This window comes from Xenopus laevis, chromosome 5L (genome assembly GCF_017654675.1).
Source record: "Xenopus laevis strain J_2021 chromosome 5L, Xenopus_laevis_v10.1, whole genome shotgun sequence".
In the NCBI taxonomy this organism is placed as follows: domain Eukaryota; kingdom Metazoa; phylum Chordata; class Amphibia; order Anura; family Pipidae; genus Xenopus; species Xenopus laevis.
In genome coordinates, this window is record NC_054379.1 from 60,101,228 (window position 1) to 60,127,110 (window position 25,883).

The 25,883-nt window shown below is 37.3% G+C and overlaps 1 protein-coding gene across 1 annotated transcript in view; it reads right to left on the reverse strand.

Annotated features, from left to right (window-relative positions):
* Positions 1 to 2,524: 2,524 nt before the first annotated feature.
* gpr137b.L (G protein-coupled receptor 137B L homeolog) overlaps positions 2,525 to 25,883 on the reverse strand; it is a 34,050-nt gene continuing 10,691 nt past the window's right edge. The window contains exons 2-7 of the mRNA NM_001093524.1: positions 14,787 to 14,836; positions 12,155 to 12,377; positions 8,420 to 8,566; positions 5,000 to 5,128; positions 3,215 to 3,333; positions 2,525 to 3,131 (exon numbers count right to left, since the gene is read on the reverse strand). Of these exons, the coding sequence (NP_001086993.2) occupies positions 3,050 to 3,131; positions 3,215 to 3,333; positions 5,000 to 5,128; positions 8,420 to 8,566; positions 12,155 to 12,377; positions 14,787 to 14,836 (750 nt within the window). The 3' untranslated portion in view covers positions 2,525 to 3,049. The remainder of the gene's footprint in view (positions 3,132 to 3,214; positions 3,334 to 4,999; positions 5,129 to 8,419; positions 8,567 to 12,154; positions 12,378 to 14,786; positions 14,837 to 25,883) is intronic.

A 25,883-nucleotide genomic window follows, 5' to 3' on the forward strand; every position in this document is an offset into this window, starting at 1 on the left:
GCTTTCATAGTTGGCCACAGGGGTCTGTAATCTTGTAACTTTGTTAAACATCTTTGCCTGACCTTGACCCTGCACATGCTCAGTGTGTTCTGGGCTGCTTAGGGAGCATCATAAACAAAGCTGCTTGAATTCTGAATGGCTGGTAAGGCGGGGGCTCCCCCTGCTGTTCATAAGTGATTCCCTGCTCAGCAGTTAGGGACCATCTGACAATTCCTATCCACAACAGTAAATGAAGGGAGAATTTCACTGAATTTCACAGTCAGATTTCTTATAAAAATGGTACACTTTTTAATTAAAGTATATTGGAGATAGGTTTCTTTTTCATTAAAGAAAGTAAGAAAATTTTTTTTTTCTTTCCTTGTCCTTTAAGTATACTGAGCCTCATTGTCCATTGAGTAGGAAGTTGGACAATCATGTTTCCTGCCTCCTCCTCCAATAGAATTTAATCAAGCATGCGCAGTAAACAGCTCTTTCACCGACTTCCTGTTTAAAAGGCAAGGAGGCTCAGTATAATTAAGGGGGCGGAGATTCAGGCTACAAAGTTACCAATTTCAGTAGCAGGTTTTATAATCTTTCTTAGAAAAGACATCAGACTCCAATGTAAGTAGATATGTCATTTTGAAGGGCTGTTTAAAGTCTCTATAGAGATTTAAAAAATAAAAAAGGTTTACTTATTATTTAACGAAAAATCTATTAAGACACCCATGGTGCCATGTGAACATTTAACCTCACTGAATTCCGTCCTAATCTACATTCATGTAGGCATGGTCAATACACTTTATAAAATATACCTTTAAATATCTTTGAATGTGCTTTATAATTTTCCCCAATAGTATTTGCCCAATGCTTTTATATTGCCTAGCTGATCCCCATGTTTCTCTTTGAGGGGGCGCTACATTTGTGCTGCAGTGGTTAGAAATTCGAACTGACCGGTGTTGGTTTCAGAAACACTACTATAGTTTATTTAAATAAGCTGCTGTGTAGCCATGGGGACAGCCCTACAAGTTGAAATGGGGCTAAGGTAGCACAGGTTACATAGCAGAATAGCTCTGTAAAATACAATGGGTTTCAATTCCTGCTAAAGAATTATACCCTTTGTATATATGCCATAGCTAATTTGCAATTTAAACTGTGTCATTTAGCCCTCTATCAACTTGATTGTTGCCCCCTTGACTACACAACACCTTATTTATATAAATGATAATAGTGCCTCTGAAGCAAACACACACTTTTACCAGTGTAGGGCAACAGTATGTTACATTTTAATTTCTATAAAAAAAAACAGCAAAATCATATAGGACTGGAAGGGACACCGCAATTCTACATTATTTACACATTTCTCTACACCGATTATGATATTCTGCAAAATGTGACCAATTCTGATATTTTAGGACAGTAGAAATAGTGAAATGTAAGGTATTTCTTACAAGATTTGTCTAAATAAAAGTAATAATAAAGAGGCCTTGGTCAAAAAATTTAATTATATTTTACAGCTAGTGTGGTAAATACCATGTACATTTTATTCAATGGGAATTTTGACACAGCATTAAGATTTTTATGTATAAAATATTGTCAAAGTGTATTGGACTATTTTTTCAATAAAATTTACAACTAAGATATGGTAAGATAGTTTACGGTCTACGTGTTCCTGCCCTTACTTTATTATGTAAGTCATATTTATTTTAGACTTTTATCATTTGTAAAACCCTTATTTTGCCACTGGGTCACAGTACATGTTTGATATTTACTTTAATTATTGTTTTATCATTTGATATGCTTTATCTCACCTGGAGGACAATCACAAGATTTTAGTATAAAAAAAGTTTTCAAATCATTGTTAAATGCTTTTTCTTAATATCAGCCAAGAATCACTAAATAAATTGACAACTGTGCTGCCTTTACTTTGCAAATGAAGATATCATCTCATGTGTTCTGTGTTTTTCCTATATACTTATTCATTGTATTGATTTGCTATGAACCACGTTAATTTAAAAGGTTCAATTTTAAGTTAATTTTAGTGTTATAGAATTGCTAATTCTAAGCAGCTTTTCAATTGACCTTCATTTTTTCTTATGTATAGTTTTTGAATTATTTGTCTTCTTCTACTGACTCTTTTCAGCTTTCAAATGGGGTTTACTGATCCCAACTAAAAAACAAATGTTCAGCAAGGCTATTTTCTTTCTATTCAGGCCCTCTCCTATTCCTATATTCCAGTCTCTTATTCAAATTAATGCATGGTGGCTAGGGTTTTTTGGACCCTACAAACCAGATTGCTGAAATTGCAAAGCTAGAAAAAATAATTAAAAACTACAAATAATAAAATATGAAAACCAATTGCACTGATGTCTCAAAATAGAACGCTCTACATCATACTACACATTCATTCAATGGTGAACTACTCCAAAATGTAAACAATTTTTCAATTTTTTCTAGTTTTTTTGAAAGTTGGTAGACCAAACTCTCCTTAGTAGTATTGGAGAGAAGAGCAAAGTCTTGCACGATGGGTAATATATTTAAAAAACTGTTCCAGTAAAAAACTGTAGTTTATTAATAAACATTAATTTGTTTAAAACTTACTTCATTTGATGCAAGAATAAAACATTATATATATATTACTTATACATTTCCAACATTTGCAAAATAATTAATGCAGGTCTCTGTAAGTAAACATTATATTGCACTTAGCAACTATTATAAAAAATAATGTGCAAGTTTTTCTGAACAATTTATTTCCTTCATACATGAAGATGTTAGCAATACTTTCCCGTTAAACTGTATCTTTTAGTATTAGCCTTATCTTATTTCACAAAAATTGTTGCATATTCTGTATGCTCCCGATACAGACCAAAAGTGAAACAGTAAAATCTATTTAAAAGAAAAATGTTAAAGAAAAAATAAATACTAACTGAATGACTGATAACTTTCTCTACAAATACACATGTGCAAGCTGAATGGTCCCAGTGTTAGAAGAAATTAAAATGTCTTTGCTGTAACTAGAACTAAAAAAAGTAAAAACAAAAAAATCCATTCAAGGCTTAATTTCTCTGATTTATGTGGAGTCTCTCTGAAGCGATCCTGTTTGTGATCCAAAACTATTTCGATTTCCCCAGTCAAAATAATCTGGCCCAAAGCTGAAAAAAAAAATTCTGAATTACGTCACAGAATACTACCAAGTAATAACTAGCCATTATTATAATATACTGGTAGATCATACCTTCCCTGCAAACTTTGTGGTGTAATGTTCCAAGCCAGATCATCATCGCTATCATATCTTCGAGGGTTATCAAAAAAATAAGATCTGGGATTAAAACCAGGGACCATTCCTGGATTTGTCTGAAAGTATAAAAACCAATATGATTATCACTAAACTTACTTGACCAGTTAAAAGTAAAATATATAAAAGCTTAAAGGTGCCTAAATAGAGTTCAGAACCATCTATTATGGTGTTTCTGCTAAAAATGAGGACAGATTCATGCTATGTTTAGCCCTTTCTAGAAGCCTATAATAAAGCAAACTTCACTGATTTGTTTTGTAACTGATGCCTTGATGGATGGATGAACACACTACACTGTCTGTATACACTTTTCTGGTTTTTGGTTCAATAAACTTTTAAAAGACACACTAGAAGGTTTCAATAGCAATAGAATGGAAATAAAATAGATTTAAAGGAATTGTTTAGTGTAAAAAAATAAAAACTTTGCAAAATACAAAATGTTTTCAACATAGTTAGTTAGGCAAAAATGTAATGTACAAAGGCTGGAGTGACCTGATGTCTAACATAATAGCCAGAACACTACTTCCTGCTTTGCAGCTCTCTTGGTTTTCACTGATTGGTTACCAGGCAGCAACCAATCAGTGACTTGAAGGGGCCACATGGGTCATAATTTTTTGCTTTTGAATTTGATCTGCATGCTAAGGATCAATTGCAAACAGTTATGTCCAATGTGGCCCCCTCTCTAACTCAGGGTTAGAGAGCTGCAAAGCAGGTAGTTCTGTTACGTTAGTCATCCAGTCATTCCCGCCTTTATAGATTACATTTTTTGGCTAACTAACTATATTAGAAACATCTTTTATTTTTACACTGAACTGTTCCTTTAATAAAACAACAGTTTATAGGGATTCTTTGTATGACTGCTTGTTATTAAATTAAAGTCACTGTGTGATCACAGCCTGTTTTTTTGCAAATTGCAACTAGCCTGTCTGGTATTCTCTGCCAATAGGTGCAAAATGGAGCAACGAGTTGCATTGGTTTTAGGTTGCTGGTGATGCATTTATAGGAGTGGATATGTGTTCCACCCATTAGGAGTCATTTACCTAAAGGGTGCTAATGGGCACCCCTTAGTACTCACTTAAGACAAACTTGTGTCCTGAGGTAAGCTGCACTCCAGCTGCAACCACATCATTTGGACGACTATGTGCCTCTCCCACCCCTTGGACAGCACTATACTAAGGTAAATTCATGAAAAATGGCTCATATCCTAAAAAATGGCTTTTAAATGATCAGTTCAGTGTAAAAAATAAAAACTGGGTAAATAGGCTGTGCTAAATAAAAAAATATAACTAATATAGTTAGATAACCAAATATGTCATCTATAAAGGCTGGAGTGACTAGATGTAATACATTATAATAGCCAGAACCCAACTTCCTGCTTTGCATCTCAAACTCTTCGTTAGTCAACAACTTGAAGGGGGGCCCACATGGGATATAACTGTTAGTTTGCTTTTGACCGTAGTATGCAGGCCAGATTCAAAAGCAAACTGATTTGACCCATATGGCTCTGCCTGAAGTCACTGATTAGTTACCGATTGTTAACCAATTAGAGAACTGCAAAGCAAAAAGGTGGGTTTTGGCTATTCTGTTAGACATCCAGTCATCACTCTAGCCTTTATAGATTACATTTTTGGCTAACTAACTATATTGAAAAAAAATTTCATTTCACACAGCCCATTTATTTACCCAGTTTTTACTTTTACACTGAACAATTCCTTTAATACTCACCATGTCTTGCGCAGAGTTTCGAACTCGGAAGAAATACACCACCAGACTTGTTGGAAATAGCTCCCAGATAAACAGAATTATACCAAAGACAACATATCCAGCATCTCCCAACTTGCATTTCAAATCTGCCTGCTCAATCATACATTTAAAAAAAAAATTAATGTGGGATGAGGAAAATAGTACAGGAAAAATGTATTAATTACAGATACAGCGACATCATTTATTATAAGTAATTGCCATTCAGAAAATGAGGTACATGTATAGCATTAACACACATACTAGAATTTATGCATTAAGTGTGTGAAGGGTTGGATATATCAGACAAAGTTTACAATGATCCATGAACAACAACCACACAGGCATGCTTTAAAGACATGAGACAGAGCAGCAGCAAAGTTGTAAAGATAAAAATACATGTATAAAGAAATAAATAAATCACAATTTTTTTATAATAATTCATATGAGTTGATCTTAAAGCCAACCTGATATTTTTAGACATTTTGTAGACACTGGTTTAAAGTTCTATATAGATATAATATTTCTTAAAGTTTAGTTTTTATTTCTAAATTACACTGTTTACATTGCAAATAATTCACTCTACCATTTAAAATGTTATTCTTTTTCAGCTGTTATATTGATGTGCATTCAGCAATCTCAGTGCTTTGTGCCCGATTCTGAGCTTTGAGAAGGAGCCAGCACTTCAGGATGGAACTGTTTTGAGACAGCTACTGTTTCTGCCCTTCCCATTGTATTTTACCATGACCTAGGCCAGAGGTATCCAAACTTTTTGCAACCAGGGCCAGATTTGGTGAGGTGAAAATGTGTAGGGGCCAACCATTCAGCCTGTCAACCATTAACATTATTTAAAGGACAAGGAAAGAAAAAAAATAAAATCCCATTTTTACTTTCTTTAATGAAAAAGAAACCTATCTCCAATATACTTTAATTAAAAAATGTGTACCGTTTTTATAAGAAATCTGACTGTATGCAGTGAAATTCTTCCTTCATTTACTGCTGTGGATAAATGATGGTCCCTAACAGCTCAGCAGGGAAACAATCATACTTATGAACAGCAGGGGGAGCCCCCTTACCAGCCATGCAGAATTCAAGCAGCTTTGTTTAAGACGCTCCCTAAGCAGCCCAGACCACACTGAGCATGTGCTCAGGGTCATGGTCAGGCAAAGATGTTTAACAAAGTTACAAGATTAAAGCCCCCTGTGGCCAACTTTGAAAGCATAAATCATTTGTTTGATTAGGCTTTGTGGTGCAGTAAGCTTATAAGCTTACAATATGCTTATGTTTAGTATACAATATACAGCATTTCTAGCCTTATTCTATTTTAGACTTTCCTTGTCCTTTAACTCATCTAAACAAGGAATCGCTTAGCCGTAGCAATAATATTTGGGCACATTAGTGAAATGAGCTGCCACTTGGTCTATATTGCTGCCTGTGTGCTGAAGGTGTTAGCAATAGACATGTACTGGCACTTAGTGATGCACCGCTCTCACATACTTCTTTAGTTTACTGTACTGGCACTTCAGTACTTCTATTGCACCTTCAGCCCTAAAGAAGTATGGGAGAGCGGTGCATCACTACGTGCCAGTACGTGTCTATTGCTAACACCTTCAGCACACAGGCAGCAGTATAGACCAAGTGGAAGATCATTTCACTAATGTGCCCAAATATTACTGCTACAGCTATGCGATTCCTGATCGCACTATGCTGTTGGGCCGCATTATTATTAATTTCATGATGGAGGCTGAGGACCGGTGTAAATTTGAAAATGGGCCGCAATTGGAGAGAAGGTAGGGGGTGATACCACTTCAACTTGCAGTGTAGCAGTAAAGAGTGACTAAAGTTTATAAGCGCACAAGTCACATGACCCGATGGCATCTGGGAAACTGACAATATGTCTAACACCATGGCTAATTTAAAAATTAAACATAAAAAAATCTGTTTGTGCTTTTAAAAAACGGATTTCAGAATCTGCTGGAGCAGAACTATTAACTGATGCGTTTTGAAAAAAACATGTTTCCCAACAGTATCCCTTTAATAAACTTAACCTTTAATAAACTAAGTAAAACAGAAGTAAAATTGCCCATTTTGTTGTAATTAATATAATCTTTACTGTACAAATACTACAATATAGAAATTTCACAACACTCACATCAATACCAGCCAAAGTGGGAGCTTACAATCTACTTTAGTTAACATATTCAACATATGAAAGGACAAACTTAATCAGGAGACAATTACCCAACCAATTGTATGTTTTTTTTGGATTGTTGGAAGATATGGGCGTGTTCATAGATACAAAGAGAACTGGCAGTAGTGGCCTGCACAGAAACAGACTGAGGTCCGATGCCACAAGATGACAATTCGCAATAATGTGCTCATTGTATAAAGAATGATTTTTGTAGTTTGTACACTTTTTAGGTAAAAAGTATGACTTTAACTCTTTAAACTACTGTATCATTCATATAGTTTAACCCTTACACATGACAAATCTATTTCAAAACCTATCTTTCATTGTCAAGAACCAAAGAGATCTACAAATATTTATATTTCTATAATAATAATAATAATACACAAGAGCCATGAATAACCTGTAAATTATATCCTTATAAATGGTGCTAAGTGATGTAATTGGTTATAATCAGAGTTTAGTAATGTCATTTCTTTCATGACTCACTAAAACTTGTGTATTAGAATAAATAAAGTACCCCCTGTTGCAAAATATGAGGATATTAAAAGTCACCTTGGAGTTCCATGACATGTATAAAAACACTTGGCCTTCAGCCTCGTCCTTTTATATGGTTATGTACCTCCTCTGTAACTTATAATATTTCACATATAATGTACAGGTAGACTGCAATTGTATTAATTATGTTTGCTTGAAGTTCTAATTCTGTACTTAGAAGTGTGGCTATCTGTAGATACACACACAGAACTAACTCTAGCCCTGGATATTCATTCTACTTGTGCAAGAAGACATCTAAGCTCCGATTAAATATATTAATAGAATTTGCCATCACATCACCCAAAAGGGCATTCCACAAGCTCACTGCTCTCATGGCCAAGAACCATGGGTTGCCTTGTGTTTTCCAGAGAAACACCTGCTGCCAATATGCCTGGAACAGAATATTTCCAAAATCAAAGTTAACCAATATGGCTTGTATTGTATCCTATATTTTCGAAGGTTTTCTCACTAATGGTAAGAAAATCTAACATCACTTCATTTTATAACAGTCAAGGGCTGATTTATCAATGCTGAAATTCAAGAATTTTTGCGCGAAAACTCACAAATTTGAATTAGTGTTTTCAAAGCTTTTTTTCTCCTTTACACTTGATTTATATTCAGCTCAAAAGCTAAAAGCAGTCAGGGTTCATAATTTTTTCAAGCAAACACTTGATACTTGCCTGATCCGATACATTGTACCAGTCATAATCAAATGAACTGTAGCGTGAATCTGATAAGGAGAGGACAACCAAGTTGTAACATGCTCTTGAAGTGTAAAGTAATATTACGGTCACTCCAATACAAGTAACTTGGCATACAGATGATCCCTAGAGACAAGGAAGACATTAAGACATAGCTTCATAAGTTGTTTGCTAGGGAAGTGTGTGAAATTACACTAGCATTTACTTCCATGAAAGAAGTAGATGCTGGGCCACATCAAACACTGTGTAAGAAAAACTAGATGATGTACTACCTGCTCCATATACAATCTAGGCCAGCATATTCATACCTATACCTACCATGTCACTTTCATGACCTGGGTGTAACGGTTTGTAAGCTTGGTGCTTATATAAGTTTACATGCATTATAGTATACCATTAATTTAAATTAAGACAAATATTATAGTGTCATAGTGTAAATTTCTAGACCTAATACTTATTCCCAACCATCTGATGCTATTCACAAGAAAATGATCATACAGACTAATCATGGATCAATCTTTTTCTAGCTCAAAATATATGCTATTTAACTAGATTACTGCAGGTATAGGATATGTTATCCGGAAACCCCTTATCCAGAATGCTCCGAATTACGGGTAGCCTGTCTCCCATAGACACCAATATAATCAAATAATCCAACTTTTTTAAAACGATTTGCTTTTTCACTGTAATAATAAAACAGTACCATGTAATTTATTCAAACGAAGATATAGAACTTTCATTTGAAGCAACGTAGGGGGTTCTTCACAGTCAGGACAGTGAGGTTGTGGAATGCACTGCCGGGTGATGTTGTGATGGTTGATTCAGTTAATGCCTTTAAGAATGGCTTGGATGATTTTTTGGACAATATGTACACGAATTGCAGCACTCCAATTTGGTATTAAAACCGCTTTTATTCCACAAATAGCATAGCGACGTTTCGGATGCAACAGATCCTTTTTCAAGCTAAAAACAAAGTATCATCATCACTTCCTTTATACCCACAGACCCCTAGTGGTAATCACATAGTATTGCATACATTATACATTACTAGATCACACTCTCATTGATATAGCTTTACTTGTAAAATAAATATATCTCCCATGTATTCCAGGTATCAAACACCTAGGACATAATAATTAGAATATCTTAGAATATCTTATCTCAATAGGAGAGATTCAATCGGCAGTCTATTGGTAATTCATTCAGTGGTCTATTCTGCATCACCAATCAGTGTTTCCTGTCGATGTTCTATAGGGGATAAGGAGTATAGGAAGATAAAAGCAATAATTAAAACAGAATAAATACTTATTAAAAACAATACATGACCCATCTATATTACTGTACTTAAGTCGTATTCTTTGTTCATACCCTTAGGGCTTAAAGTCTCAAGTCTACATATCCAACTTGCTTCACATTTAAGTAATAATTTTGTACGATCCCCCCCTCTCCTGGGTTTCAGCACTTGCTGCAATACTTGGAAACGTAACTGTGCTACGGCATGACCAGCCTCAATAAAATGTAGGGCTACTGGGCTTTGTTTCACTTTTCTCCTAATATCTGATTTGTGTTCGCCTATGCTATCTTTTAGTGGTCTTGTGGTTTGTCCCACATACTTATGTATGTGGGACAAACCACAAGACCACTAAAAAATGTCCACAAGGACATTTTAAAGCATAGACCACATACGAGGACAAGCAGGTATGATACCCTTTTATCTTAATCGCTGTACCTCTATGAGGATGATAAACAGTATCCCCTTTTAAACAGCTGTTGCAATGTTTGCATGACAGACAGGGAAAAGTACCGTTTTTCAACACTCCCAGAGTTTCCTGTCTGGATACTTTCTCTGGGCCAACATCAGCCTTCACAAGTCTGTCTCTCAGAGACCATGCTTTCTTGTATGCAAGTCTTGGCGGTCTTTGGAATATATTCAAACAGGGAAACTCAACACCCAGTAAACGCCAATGCTAGCAGACAATTTTGCCAATATGGCTCGATAGATTATTAAATTTACTGGAGAAAATCATTCTATCATCCTTGCTTTTCATGGTCTTTTTCTTAGTGGTCTGTCCAGTCATGACTTCCCCTTTACATTTCTCAAGGGTTCTGCCCGAGTAACCCCTATTTAAAAAAAATTTCTCCATTTCATTTAGTCTTACAGTTAAATTATCTTTTTCTGAGACAATCCTCTTTACTCTCGAAAATTGCGATTTTGGAACTGATCGCTTTATGTGGGATGGATAGAAAGAAGAATGTAATAATAAGGTATTTTTGTCCGTTGGTTTTACGTACAAATCTGTGCCACATAAAGCGATCAGTTCCAAAATCGCAATTTTCGAGGACTTATGTATGTGGGACAAACCACAAGACCACTAAAAGATAGAATAGGCGAACACAAATCAGATATTAGGAGAAAAGTGAAACAAAGCCCAGTAGCCCTACATTTTATTGAGGCTGGTCATGCCGTAGCACAGTTACGTTTCCAAGTATTGCAGCAAGTGCTGAAACCCAGGAGAGGGGGGGATCGTACAAAATTATTACTTAAATGTGAAGCAAGTTGGATATGTAGACTTGAGACTTTAAGCCCTAAGGGTATGAACAAAGAATACGACTTAAGTACAGTAATATAGATGGGTCATGTATTGTTTTTAATAAGTATTTATTCTGTTTTAATTATTGCTTTTATCTTCCTATACTCCTTATCCCCTATAGAACATCGACAGGAAACACTGATTGGTGATGCAGAATAGACCACTGAATGAATTACCAATAGACTGCCGATTGAATCTCTCCTATTGAGATAAGATATTCTAAGATATTCTAATTATTATGTCCTAGGTGTTTGATACCTGGAATACATGGGAGATATATTTATTTTACAAGTAAAGCTATATCAATGAGAGTGTGATCTAGTAATGTATAATGTATGCAATACTATGTGATTACCACTAGGGGTCTGTGGGTATAAAGGAAGTGATGATGATACTTTGTTTTTAGCTTGAAAAAGGATCTGTTGCATCCGAAACGTCGCTATGCTATTTGTGGAATAAAAGCGGTTTTAATACCAAATTGGAGTGCTGCAATTCGTGTACATATTGAATTGGAGGTATGTGAAGGTGAACATACTTGTTGCGTGCACCCAAGCAAGATAAAGGATTAATTAGCATATAGAGTGCTGGATAACCACTGTGAATGTGATTTTTTGGACAGACATAATATCAAAGGCTATTGTGATACTAAGCTCTATAGTTAGTATAGGTATGGATATATAGAATTTAATTAAAAGTAGGGAGGGGTGTGTGTATGGATGCTGGGTTTTCATTTGGAGGGGTTGAACTTTTTCAACCCAATTTAACTTTGTAACTATGTAACTATATGTTTAATCTTTATGCAAAGAAAAACAGCCTATTGGGGTTATTTAATGTTTACTTGATTTTCTAGAAGACTTAAGATATAAGGATCCAAATTATGGAAAGATACGTTTTTTGGAAAACCCGTTCCCAAGCATCCTGGATAACAGATCCCATACCTGTATTAACATTCTTTTAGCAACCACTTTCACCCTTAATTTGTGTAAAAATATGTATCATTAAATGTTTCACTGGCATGTCATATGCCAACACTATTTGTAGTATCCTGAATCTTTGACCAAATTCAAAAATTCTGGGTTTGGCACATCCCTAAATTTTAGACATTCACTAATACATAAGTTACCTTTGATTCCAAGTAAACACCAGCAAGTGACATTTTTGATATCTTGTAAAGACATACTGAAAGGGATACTGCGCATAGCACAAATAGGGTGTCATTGATAGCAACTCTTATGGATACAATGACTTTTGTCTCTGCATAGTCTGTCTTCACCAAAATGGCACAAGTCAAGTTCACCACTAAGAAGAGAAGACTGATGACGAGAAAGGCTAAATACAGAGGTAATCTGAAAAACAACATTTTAGAAAATGCTATAAACAGACTGCACGTAGCACGTAAAATTACAATAGAAAAAAACATTTAAATCACTCCTGGCTGTCTGACCAGGTTAGTTACACTACAGGTAACCCCTTTTTATATACCATTTATAAATATCTACCCTTAAACCTGGACATGCATACTGTCACTTTCCTTGCTGACAAGGTTGAATCTACATAATTGTAAAGCAAAGGGTTTAAAGAAAAAAACTAGGTCAAATGCACTTTTAGGTAGGCAGTAAGAGAAAAAAAAGTGGGTTTTAGTTTACAAAAAAGAGTGGTGTATGCTATTGACTATAAAGGTGCACGCTAAAAAGGAGGTTCCCTTGCAAAGTATTCAGGCCATTGAACATTTGCTTATTTTAATAAACAACAAATCCTACATTGTTTATCCTTAAAATAAGCATTTTAATGTGGCATGATTTCGTATAATTTTCAGTACATATGCACAAGCTATGCACACAGGAGTTGTTTGGCTTAGGAAAACTCCAGGTCGCTCAGCTAGTCCAACAATGGGCCAGATTACATTCAGAGAGAAAAAGTTATCTCATGATTTATCATGTGAAAGTAATATACGAGATTCGATACGAGGAGAAAAAGAACTTTTATCCTTATTCAGTTCCAGGGTTTTATTCCATAGACTTCCAATAGAGTTTTCACGTAATAAACCGTGAGATAAGTTTTTCTGAATTAAATTGCATCTCCAATTGATTGAGATTCAATTTTTAATTCAACTAAATTTTCTCTCATTGCATCAAATCTGGCCCAATGTTTGAGGTAGCATCATGCTGAGGGGCTGCTTTTCATCAGCAAAAGACGTACTGTACAGATGGTACAAAATACAGGTACATTTTGCAAGTTTTGCAACAGAACTTGTTTTTTGTCTATAAAAAAAGCCCAGTTTATCTTTAAAGGGGTGATTAACCTTTAAGTTAATTTTTAGTACGTTATAGAATGGCTAATTCTAAGCAAGTTTTCAAATGGTCTTCACGTTATCTTTTTTATAGTTTTTGAATTATTTGCCTTTTCTTCTAACTATGTCCAGCTTTTAAATGGGGGTCACTGACCCAATCTAAGAACAAATGCTCTGTAAGGCTACAAATGAATTGTTGTTCCTCTTTTTTTTCTCCTTTCTATTCAGACCCTCTCCTATTCATATTCCAGTATCTCATTCAAATCAATGCATGGTTGCTAGGGTATTTTTAGACCCTATAATCTAGATTACTAAAATTGTAAACTGGAGATCTGATGAACAAAAAGCTAAATAACTCAAACATTTTTTTTTAATTTAAAGGGAAACAACCCCTTTAATAAGGATAAAAATCCCAAACACAAGGCCAAATAACACTGTGGTTCAAAAGCAAAAAGTTAAAGATCCTACAATGGCCCAGTCAAATACCAGATATCAATCTAAATTAGAATCTGTGCTAGTGTTTCAAAATTGTTGGCGCAAGCATCATTTGCCTAATCTGCATTACTTTAGGGAATCCACCAGTAGGAAAATTAACCAAAAATCCTGTGTGTGTAAAGCTGGTACTTATCCCAAAACCTGTTGTGCATGCTGCTGTAGAGGCCAAGCACTTATATAACATACAGTATTTCTTTTTTTCTTAAATGTTTCTGACAAAAGACAATGTCGTATAGAAAAAAATCCTGACCCTCAGTGCTTTGAAATACTTTCACAGATATCAGTATCGGATTGGCTGTTCAATAAAGAGAAATGGGTTGGTTTCAATACAGGTTTTAAGATGCATATTTTATATTCTTGTATTAGTTTTTACTAATTACTAACACACTAATATAATGCTTAAGGACCTTCCTGATCTCCAGCCATCTGGGGGGACTTGTTTTCCAATTCCTCAGTAATCCCCTCCTGACAGCACTTACGTCTCCCACGTACAGAGCATTTTTTATTCAGAAAAATGTGAAGCAGCTGCAGAGAAGGAATGGCATCTAATGCAATCATGCATATTCTTCTCATATCTATTTCCCATTAGCAATAGCAAGTAGTGATGGGCAAATTTCTCCCGTTTCGCCGGAAAATTTGCGAATCGCAATAATTCTGACGCTCATTAAAGTCAATGGGCGCCTAGAATTGTCGACTGTGTCGGAATTGTCGCAGGCGTCAAAAATATTTGAATGCCGGCGAATTTTCATGGGGGAATTTTTGCGGCAATTCCGCGAATTTATTCGCTGGCAGCAAAACGCAGAAATTCGCCGCAAATTCACACGTTGCGAATACATTTTCCCATCACTTATAGCAAGTAACCTATCCTAGTGCATATCTTATAATTGCCAATCGGATCAGGCAGCTATATTTCTAATGCAATATAAGTATTCAAAATGTATTCCAAAAGCAAAACCTGCATGTCTCTTACCTGTATTTTATCAATTCTGGTAAATATTTTGATTTGGCTTTGTAAATTACCTGTTGTGAAGAAGAGGCAGAATTACATTTATCTACACATATGTCAATGCCCAAATAAATGTTTCTCAAATAATAAATAAATTAAAGAGGTAGTCCATCTTTATAAAACTTATTTTCAGTATGACGTTTGTTAACTGTTTTCTTATTTTTCATTCATATTCTTCATTCATGTAAACTCTGTAAGGCTGCTAACCTTGTAATACATTTGCTGATAGATTGCTCAATAGTATCAAAGAAGGCCCAGCAACCAATAGAAATAATTCTAACACTTACTATGTGACAAACGTTAATAAAATTTGGGGTACAGCAGTCTGCTTTATTAAGCTGCTACTGGGAAATGTGAGGAAAAAATATTTTTTACCATTTAAATTGAAAAAGGGTAAAAAATACAAAAACGAAAAACTGAAAATATGTGGTGTGCACTATTTGTTAATTATAAGTTTTGTAAAAGTTGAACTTCCACTTTTATAAAAAAAATATATATATATTTATATTTCTCTGTATTAGGAGATGTATTATATAAGGAAAATATTGAATGCTTTAATCTTTATTCATAAACAAGTCACTCGAAAAGTCTGGCAGATTTATAAAAATTAGGTTGTCCATAAAAAAAATCCAAAATGTTGTACTTGATGTTGCTGCACTGTAAAATAAACATCACATTTCTTTATCAAGAGTGCTGATCCATCTTCTTGAATACATTAATTTTTGATCTTACACCTCAAATTGCACACACACACTTACATAACATTTACATTTTATATAAAATCCCAGTTTAGGAAATGCTTCAAAAATAAAAAAGCACAAAATGTTAAAATATCTACTCACATTTGATGCAAATAAAGTACAAAACTGGATGGCAATAAGGATGGCAATAAAAAGGCTTAATTTCTGCTCACTAGTTGCAGGGGCTGCCGCCTGAGGCAGCAATCCCAATGCCGCCCCTCCTCCTGCACCGCTCTGCTAACTTCCAGCGTTGGAGCGGGTGGAGGAGGCGCCGCATCGCTAGTGCAGTGAGCGCTATTGCACTAGCTAATACAGGTATAGGGCCCCTTATCCAGAAACCATTATCCAGAAAGATCCAAATAATGTGAAGCATATCTCCTATAGAGTCCATTTTCAGCAAATAATGAATTTTTAAAAAAAATTATTTCATTTTCTCTGTAATAAAACCAGATAAATCAGTAACTTGTTTGATATCCTAACTAAGCTGCATAAATCTGTTTTGGGTTTATTTAATGTTTAAATGGTTTTTAGTAGACTTTACCCTTTGCCTGCCAAGCACGTATGCCGTACATGCTGGCAGGCAAGGGCTTTGACTGCCAGGAATGTACCTTTTACGTTCTTGGCAAAGTCAGCGATGTATTCTGCATCGGCGGCTGGAGCTGCCGGCTGCAGGATTGTCTCCGGGCTTACCTAAAAGCAGAAGACGTAGCGGATTGCGCATCTTCTGTGCTGCCCTGGAAGAATCCTTACCTGGTGCTTCCTCCTCTGTGATCTGTGATGCGCACACACTTTCTGATTGCTGAGACTCTACAGACACGCCTCTCCAGGACCCCTCCAGCCATCAGATCGTTCAGGAACTGTAAGTGGCCTTGATTTACACACTTACACATATTTTATGTTTTTTTTGGCCGAATAGGTCCGTTTTCAATCAAATAGGTCCGTATTCGTCCGAATTTGAATCGTACGAATCGAATTAATAGCGATTTTGATCAAATTCGATTCAAAGTTTTTCCAAGTCCACCAATTGACTCCAAATATGTTCTAGGATGTCCCCCATAGGCTAAAACAGCAATTCGGCAGGTTTTAGATGGCAAATGGTCGAAGTCGAATTTTTAAAGAGAGTACATGATAAATTTAGATATTCAAATTTTCATTTTCTTTTTCAAATTCGAATCGAATTTGGACTATTCCCTAGTCGAAGTACACAATAAATAGCTCGAAATTCAAATTTTTTTCATTCGAAAATTCACCTCGACCTTTGATAAATCTGCCCCTTACACACTGTCACACAACATTTGGAAGATCCAACTTATAGTTTTGTTCGAAGGAACTTGACCTTTCCTGAATCCACAGGGAACCACAAACAACCTTTCTGATTTCCTCCACGTGTTTGTTCTTTCCAAGTATATCCTTATTGCTCTCACTAAATCTCACTAAACCAACCTTCTTTCTTTTTTCAGACAGAATGAAGGCAGCACCGCCTCTTGGTCCATATGAAATTTGGACACTATGCAGAAATTTAAAGGCAGGCTGCAGCACCACTTTGTCTTTAAAGATTGTCGTAAAAGGTTCAGATGCACATAAAGCAGACAGCTCTGCCACTCAACAAACTGAGGTAACTGCTACCAACAGAACAACTTTCAGAGTGAGGTTCCACAATTAGATTTCCCGCAGTGGCTCGATCGGAGCTTTTGTTAATGCATCTAGAACAAATGGCAGATCCCAAGGTGGTCTGGAACAAGGTGAAGCTGAGCACACTCTCTCCTTACTAAAGGTGTCCTGGTGCACAATGTAAGAGGGTACGGCAACCTCCAAAGGTCAATAGTATAGAAATACACTGGCACTCAAGGCAATTGAAATGCAGTGTTACCCCTTGCTATTTATTTTGTGCGAACATGCAACGTTTTTGGGCAAGCCCCCCCATGCTTGATAAAGGGGCTTGTCCCGAAACATTGCATGTTTGCACTAAATAAATAGGAAGGGGTAACCTTGCATTTCAAATGCCTCGAGATCCCAAGGTGGTGACACTTTCTTTATGCACAGCCTTACTCTCAGTGCATTAAAAAATCTTTGTACTAATGGTTCTAGCGCCCAACTTGTACTTTAAGTGTGTTCAGATGGAGACCTTTTAGATTACCTGAGAATAGAAAATTCACTAGGGTAGAGGCTGTAGTGCATCTAGGATCTTGACCCGTAGCTATTGTAAATTGGACGAATTTGTCCCAAATTTTATAGTACTGTGTTGATGCTGAGATTTTCCTTGATTTTAAAAGGAATTCAATAATCTCATCTCCTAAATTCAGCCCTCTTAAGCGGACCATAGATGCAAAGATCCGATTTTCGGACCGTGTGTGGAGAGTCCCGACATTTTTCATCCAGCGGAGATCGGTCATTTGGTCGATCGGACAGGTTAGAAAATTTCTGTCGCCTGCCAATAATATCTCTGCATGTATTGCTGATTGTACGATTTTCAGTGGGAGACTGTAACTAGCTTTGTCCCTATCGTACGATTGCTGTCAGAGGTAGAACATTGGCTGATCTTTTCTTTTACTGCTTTATTTGATCGGAATGATAAGACTTTGATCTGAATGGTTAGTGGCGGGTCGGGAGATGGGAAAGTCCGATCGTACGTTGATTCGTACTATTGGATCTTTGCGTCTATGGCTAGCTTAAGCCTTTCCCTTTCAACTTCCAGGCCACCAAGGACAGGCGGTTTTCCTCTTGACACTGGCACATACCCTGGACCAACCATCCTGGAAATCTTGGAATTCTCCTTGGATTGCCCAGAGTCAACATGCGAAGCAGTGGATACCATGTCCTTCTTGGCCAACAGGGAACCACGACTACAGCCTCTGCTGAATCCCAGTCCACCTTCTTAAGCACTCTCCATACGACAGGAATCGTGGGAAAAACATAAATCAGCCGCACGGACCAGTCTTGCCTTAGGCCATCTACCGCCACTGCCTCTTCGCATGGGTATCTCGAAAAGAATCTTTTGCAGAGATTTACGGATGCCATGGCACCCACTTCTGGAAGCCCCTACATGCTTACTAAATCCTGAAAGATGTCTTTGTGTAGACTCCATTCTCCTGGATCTACCATAACTCAACTTAAGAAATCTGTTTTTATATTTCCTGTGCCTGGCAAATAAACTGCTGTCAGGTTCTCTAGCCATTCTTCTGCCCAGAAAAAAATTTGACCTGCTTCCTCCAGCAATGTCATACTTCTGGTGCCTCCTTGTACGTAAGCCACTGCTGTCATGTCTGATATTACTTTTACTCTCTTCCCCTTTACTAATTTCTCGAAAGCGAACAGAGCCTTTTTTTTTTTATTGCTTTTAGCTCTAGAATGTTTCAAGGTACCCGCTTCATTCTCCAGGATCCCTGGACAGGTTGCTCTTCTAAATGGGCTCCCCGACCATCAGTTGTCAGAATTGTCCACTCTGGCTCTTCCCGAATACATACCTCTTGCCAGATTCTTTTGAATGCACCACCATTCTAACGCTTCCTTTATTTCTGAGGCAACCTTAACTTCTTCCAAACAAATTTAGTTGCGGACACTTAACCTTCCTTAGTACAAAGTTTTGAAGGGCCCTTGAATGCCACCTTGCTTATTTTACCACCTGGATGGTTGAAGACATCAATCCCAGAAATTTCAGGCAATGTCGCACTGTCACGAATGACTGACTCTGGAAGTCCTTCACCGCTTGAGCAACCTTTTGTTGTTTCTCTTTTGGAAGGCTCACTATATTCTCCCTTGTCTTAAAATATGCCCCTAAGAATGAAAGTGAAGACTTTGTTGGGGACATATTGCTTTTTTCCATATTGATTATCCATCCGTGACACTGAAGAAATTCTACCACCCTTCTTGTGTGGATATCTACTTCTCTTCTTGAACTTGCTGTCACCAGGATGTCGTCTAGGTAGTGAAAGACTGCTATCCCCTCCTTTCTTAGCTCTGCTATGCGAGCAACAAGTACTTTAGTAAACACTCTTGGTGATTGGGACAACCCAAAGGGGAGACATTTGAACTGTACATGCACCTCACCTACTGCGAAACAGATACTTCCTGTGTTCTAGGCAAATAGGTACATGGAAGTAGGCATTCTTTAAATCAAAGTCTGTGAGCCAGTCCCGACCAATATGGCCTGAATGATTGATCCCAATGATTCCATCTTGAAACTTCTTTTCTATAGAAATTTGTTCAATTTCCTCATGTCCAAGACTGGCCTCAATGCCCCTGAAACTTTCTTTACTTGAAAAGTCTAGACGTCTTGAAGGGGTTGTTCACTTTCCAAACACTTTTTTCAATTTAGTTGTTCCCCAGAAATAGACTTTCCATTATTTATTTTTTTACTGTTTTTCCAAAATCTAAGTTTAAAGTAGAATGTCCCTGTCTCTGGTGTTTGTGTCTGGTAGCTTAGTAATTCAGGTGCAGATTCTGAGTGGGTTACAATTTTGCAACATTTATTTGGTACATTTCTCAGCAGCATCTCTGGAGTATTAGAAACTATTGTATCAAGTCTAACAGCTGCCTGTAATGAAACTCTGTGATTCTGTTCAGCGGGGACAAAGATAACAAATGTATCAACTAAATGTATCAATTTAGAACAGTTTACAGGGTCGACGACCCCCCTCCCAGAGCTGCTTTAGAAGCAGCGCCGATTCTGCTTACAGCGCCGCCTGAGGCGGCTCCTCCAATGCCGCCCCTCCCTCGCCGGCAGGAACACTAATGCGAAGAGCGCAATTGCGCTCTCTCGCAATAGTAAAGCCGAATTTCCGGTTTAAAAACCGGAAATGCGGCTCTTAAAGGTACCAGGAGCGGCTTTTTGCCGCCCCTGGAAACCTCTCCTGCGTTGCCGCCTGAGGCGAGTTTCTCAACTCGCCTCATTGGCGGCGCGCCCCTGTTCAGAAGGTGAAAAAATTACACTTTACACTTCAATATTAGAAACGGTGACACTTAGAAAATAGAAAGTAATTGGAAAAAGTCGTTATTTCTGGTGATCTATCTGAAAACAACTAGTTGTTTGAAGGTGAACCACACCTTTAAGTAGAACCCCTGGGTTATTGTTTCAACGCTGCCTCGACTGCCCCCTCGAACAGTTGATTCATATGTTCCTGAACCAATTTTTGACTTTCTACTGAATTTCGAAATGACGACTTTAGATAATATCTCTTCTTGGTATTGCTGCGAACTCCAACCGGAACCCATTTCAGATTGTGTTGCATACCCAATGATCTTGTACATTTGCGGCCCAGACCTGAGCAAAAAGGCATAACCTTCCTCCAACTCCTGCCTGAGCCAAGACACCTTCATTGTTGTTGTGATGTGGAGGCATGTCTTCTGATTTTCCCTCTTGACCCTGGTCGTCCCGACCTCCATGATGTCTGTCTAGTATATTCTCTTCCAGGTCTGTACTGTATTGATCTAAAAGGCCTTTCCTTGTCTCTAGAAACTTAGGGATCATATCTCCCTCCTTTATTCTTCTTTTTTTGCGGAAGAAATACGCTCTTTCCTCTAGAGACTTTCTTAATAATTGCATCCAACTTCTCACCGAAGAGCGTTTCTCCCTCAATAGGAAGTTGGCACAAATTGGCTTTTGATGCAGCATCTGCAGCCCAAGGTTGCAGCCACAAGGTACTTCTTGCTGCCACTAAAAGTGCCATGGTTCTTGCCATGAAATGTACCAGGTCAATAGAAGCTTCCGACAAAGTCAACAGCTATCTTACAGTCTGACAGCATCTCTAACAACTTTGGCCTCTTTACATTAGTTGAGATTGCTTCTTCTATATCTGCCATTCATACTTTCTGGACACTGAAGTAAGTGCTACTGCTGGTCTACACACGGCCCCTGCTGCACCATATGACTTTTTTAGATTAAACTCAATCCTCGTTTCCATGGGTTCCTTAAAGACTGCTGCATCATCCAACAGGAATGTGGTTCTTCTAGCAAGCCTCACCACCGCAGCATCCACCTTAGGTGTAGCATCCCAGAGCTTTGCATCCTCGTCCTCAAACGGATATTTTTTTAAGGAACCTCCCCAATGTCTGAAGCCTTTTCTCCATTTTTTTCCATTCTGCTGTCACTATTTCTTTAATAGAGTCATGAACTGGAAAACACCCTGACCTTCTCTTTACGGAAGGAAAAAGTTTGTCAGCCAAGGATAATTTAGAAGCTCCCATGGAAAAAGTCAAGGTCTGCCGTACCACTTTTATTAGTGGTTCTAAGTCCATCAAGTTCAACCCCTCCAAATGAAAACCCAGCATCCATACACACACCCCTCCCTACTTTCACATAAATTATATGTACCCATATCTATACTAACTATAGAATTTAGTACAGTTTTCCTGCTTCATTCTCCTGCCGCGCTCTACACTCATCATGCAGCGACCGTCTTTCTGGGGGTCTTTTTACAGTTTGGGGGTCTTACGACACATAATGCTCTGTTTTCAGCGGCTGAGTTGGCCATTGTGAAAATTCATATGCGCGTTTTTCATTTGGGGTCTGTACATACCACATACTTTGGTAAATATATGCATATTGGACACATTGTGAGAGATAAATGCAGCAAACTGCAACATTTTTAGGCAATTTTCAGAATGTCGTAAAAAACCTCTACGTTTAGAATATGCACTATTTTTTAATTGGGGTCTGTACATGCCAGTTGCTTTGGTTTATATATGCATATTGGCCATCAAACCGTTCAGTAGACACTTGGCTTTAATATTTATAATTGTATGTAAGAAATCGGGTGAAATAAATGCAGCCAATTGCAATATTTTTAGGCGATTTTCAGAAATGTCATAAAAACTGCTGCCTTTAGCGTAGCTGTGCAGTATGCTAATTTGAAGTAGAAAGACATAATTACCTATTTTTGATTTGTCGGACTGTGTACTTTACAAAAATATATGGTTTTGGGGGTCTTTGTGCTTTTAGGAGGGTCTTGTGGCACATAATACACAGTCAGGGCCTTTGTTCACAGAATGATAATGGCGCACACATCGGTAGTATTCTTGGGATAGATCCAAAAATATATATGAAAGACTGTATAAAATCTTTTCCTTTATTAATGAAAATGATTAAAACCACAAGATCCAAAGTAACAAGGCAGGGGAGTGCATGGCTCTACGCGTTTCGTGACTAGCAAGTCACTTCATCAGAAGCCAAAAGCGCCCCCTGCTGACAACATATTTGTACCTATTCAGTTGATTAGATAAGTAAAAACACCAGATAATGAATCCCAATATAAAAAACATATGATAGTCACTTTTTGTACAAATCCCAAATCACAGACATATGAAAAAATATATATATGTAAGAATATAAGGAAATGTGTATACAAACAATATAGTCATAGTCATAATAATGATAAATTCAAACCATATGTAGAAAAATAGTAATGTTAAAGTAAATATAAATATAAATCGATGTCGGAAATGAGGTTACTTAAACAGAACATGACAAAGTACCTAGAGAAAATGATGATATCAAGACAATGCCATAGTAGGTAAAGAAAGAAATAAAAAAAGAGGAAAATGGGAAAGGAAAAGAAATAAATGAAGACAAAAATAATGATCGAAAGAGATTAGAACATGTACATGTAGAGGTATGTGGGGTAGGAAGGTAGTGCGGAAAATGAAAAAAATGAAAAAATGAAAAATACAAAATATAAAGGATCTATAATAATAGAAATCTGGTCTAAGGGACTATTAAGGTTCTAGTCTATGAAACAATTAAGTTCCCATTCCCTGTTAAGACCCCTAGGTGTCACTGTGTCTAGAGAAAAGATCCAATATGCTTCTTTCTTCAGAAGAGCTTTTTCTACATCTCCCTTCCTAGTACCCAGAACCACTTTATCTATAACCTGAAATGAAATAGATTTTCTGCCTCCATGTTGTTCTATCAGATGTTTAGCTATAGCTGAACTCCTGTCACCCTTCCTTACTCCATTCATGTGTTCAGAGATACGTTTCCTAACAGGTCTATTCGTTTTGCCTACGTACTGTAAACCGCAGACGCAAGTGGCCAAATATACCACATCTTTAGTCCCACAATTGGCGTAAAATCTAATGTCATACTTGTGTGAGTTATTCCTAGAGACAAAGGTTTTTGACGGATACATCACATTGCAAGCCTGACATCGCGATCTACCACATCTATACGAACCCTTCACACTCAGCCAATTGGATGGACCCATTAATTTTTCTTCTAGGAATAAACTTGGAGATAGAGATGAACCAATTGTTTTACCTCTTTTAAAAATGAAGCCAGGTTGAGAAGGTATTAGACCTCGAAGAACCGAATCTTGCATCAGAACACTCCAATGCTTACGTACAATTTTCTTTAAAAGGGGAGTATCATTGGAGTATGTAGTCACTATCTTGGGAAAATCGGCCTGATTGGATACAGATCTATTCTTAAGTCCATCCGACCTATTTTTACAGGAATACCTAAAGTCCTGTTTTCTAAATTTATCTGTTGGTTTGCCCTTAAGTAGATCTTTGCGATTGGCACTCACAGCTCTATCATAGGCTCTTTTTATATCCATAGTGGCATACCCTCTTTCAACAAAGCGATCCCATAGGTCCATGGCTTGGGAGTTAAAAGAATCCCAAGTGGTACAGATCCTACGCAGCCTTAAAAACGACGGTGGGGATACATAGCGGCTTGTGAGAAGATTCCAGCCACACACCAGTCATCATTACGAATGTTACATTTGCGCACAATACTGGCTTACTGGACTCTGTTAGACTAAAGGTAAGCGATACTTTGTATTGTATACCAGGTCTTTGGATTTCTAGAAACAATTATCTTTTCGGCTGCTATACCTGTGAACACACGCACACTGTGAATCCGGTTTCTTATATTGTTTGGATATTAACCTTTACTTAGACAAGATGAGGAGCGGCTTGAAATGTCAATGTTATCTGCCAGACTAAGTGGTTTTTGGAATATCGAACCTCTTTATTTAACGCTCCTCACCTGGAGGGTGAAACACAGTGTCAACACTGTCTATACTTGATTAAAACGGACTGTTGTATTTACATTTTACATTTTACATTCTCTACACTTTGATAGACTATATATATATATTCCATAAGTATGGAGGATGAGTCTATTACTAACTATGCAGGCAGAGTGGAGTGCATGGGCGCTGGAATATGCAATTTAAGTACACGAGAAAAACAAGCTGCAGACATATTCTCTGATACGAATGAAGATTCGTTTACTTGTTATACTGACACTGACGATGCTATGGATTTATGCCATGAACTGGAGAGGAACATGATTAAGGAGATGCGTTTATGGTGGGATATTTCTACCTTACAGAATTATTTGAAAGTTGGCCGCATACCTAGGGGTCTTCGTATTAAGAAATTTCCAGCCTTCTCTGATGTTTCACGTGATTTTGTAGATGCTTGGAATTCCATCTTGTCAACTTGCTCACATGCACTAATGGAACTCATTATTGATTTTCATACCAAAAAACATAAATTAATACAGGAAGGCATTAAGGAACTACAGTCTGACCTTTTGAGACGGGATGCGAGTATTGAGATAGCAGAAAAATTGGACACCATCAAACAGCGGGTCAACAAGCTGGAGACAGAAGTTAAGCACACTAAACGAGAAAAATTTCTGAGAGACAAAAAGGATTACGAATTCAATAGAGTTTATGATTGGAATGTTCGAAGGAGGGACTTCACTACTCACTATAAATCAACAGCCGGCAAAAAGCCACATAAGGGCTTTAAGAAGCATGACAAAAAAGTGAGGTTTAGTGATGTTGACAATCAACAGTCTGATAGTTCAGCCTCCTCCTCTGATTTTTTACACACGGAGGTGGATCTTTCCCTCGGGGAGTCGGGGGAAGATTCCAGAGGAAGGACCAACAAACAACCCTTACCCCAGAGAGAGAGAGTAAAAACCAGGAGCCAACCTCAAGCAGCCGATCAGGAGGATCTAACATGGAATCGCAGGGGAAGTGGAGACAGGGGAAACATCGGTCGTCTATGACATCAAAATCCGGCTCCAATGACCTAAATGGGTGTACTACCTCAACATGCAATGTTATCAATTTATCACATCGGGTTCTATCTGACATCCAGCTCAGGGTTTTGAGTTTGGGTTTGAACTTTGTCCCTGGTAAGAACATGCGGACTTTTGACACCATTTTGGACATTAATAGGTTCATACGCAGGATAACCTTAAGAAAACATTTTCAACGGACTCAAGATTTTGGTGATGGTACTATTCTCAACTCTGATGAACTCAGTAATGACATGATTAGTTCCCCTGATTCATCAATTGCATCCACTT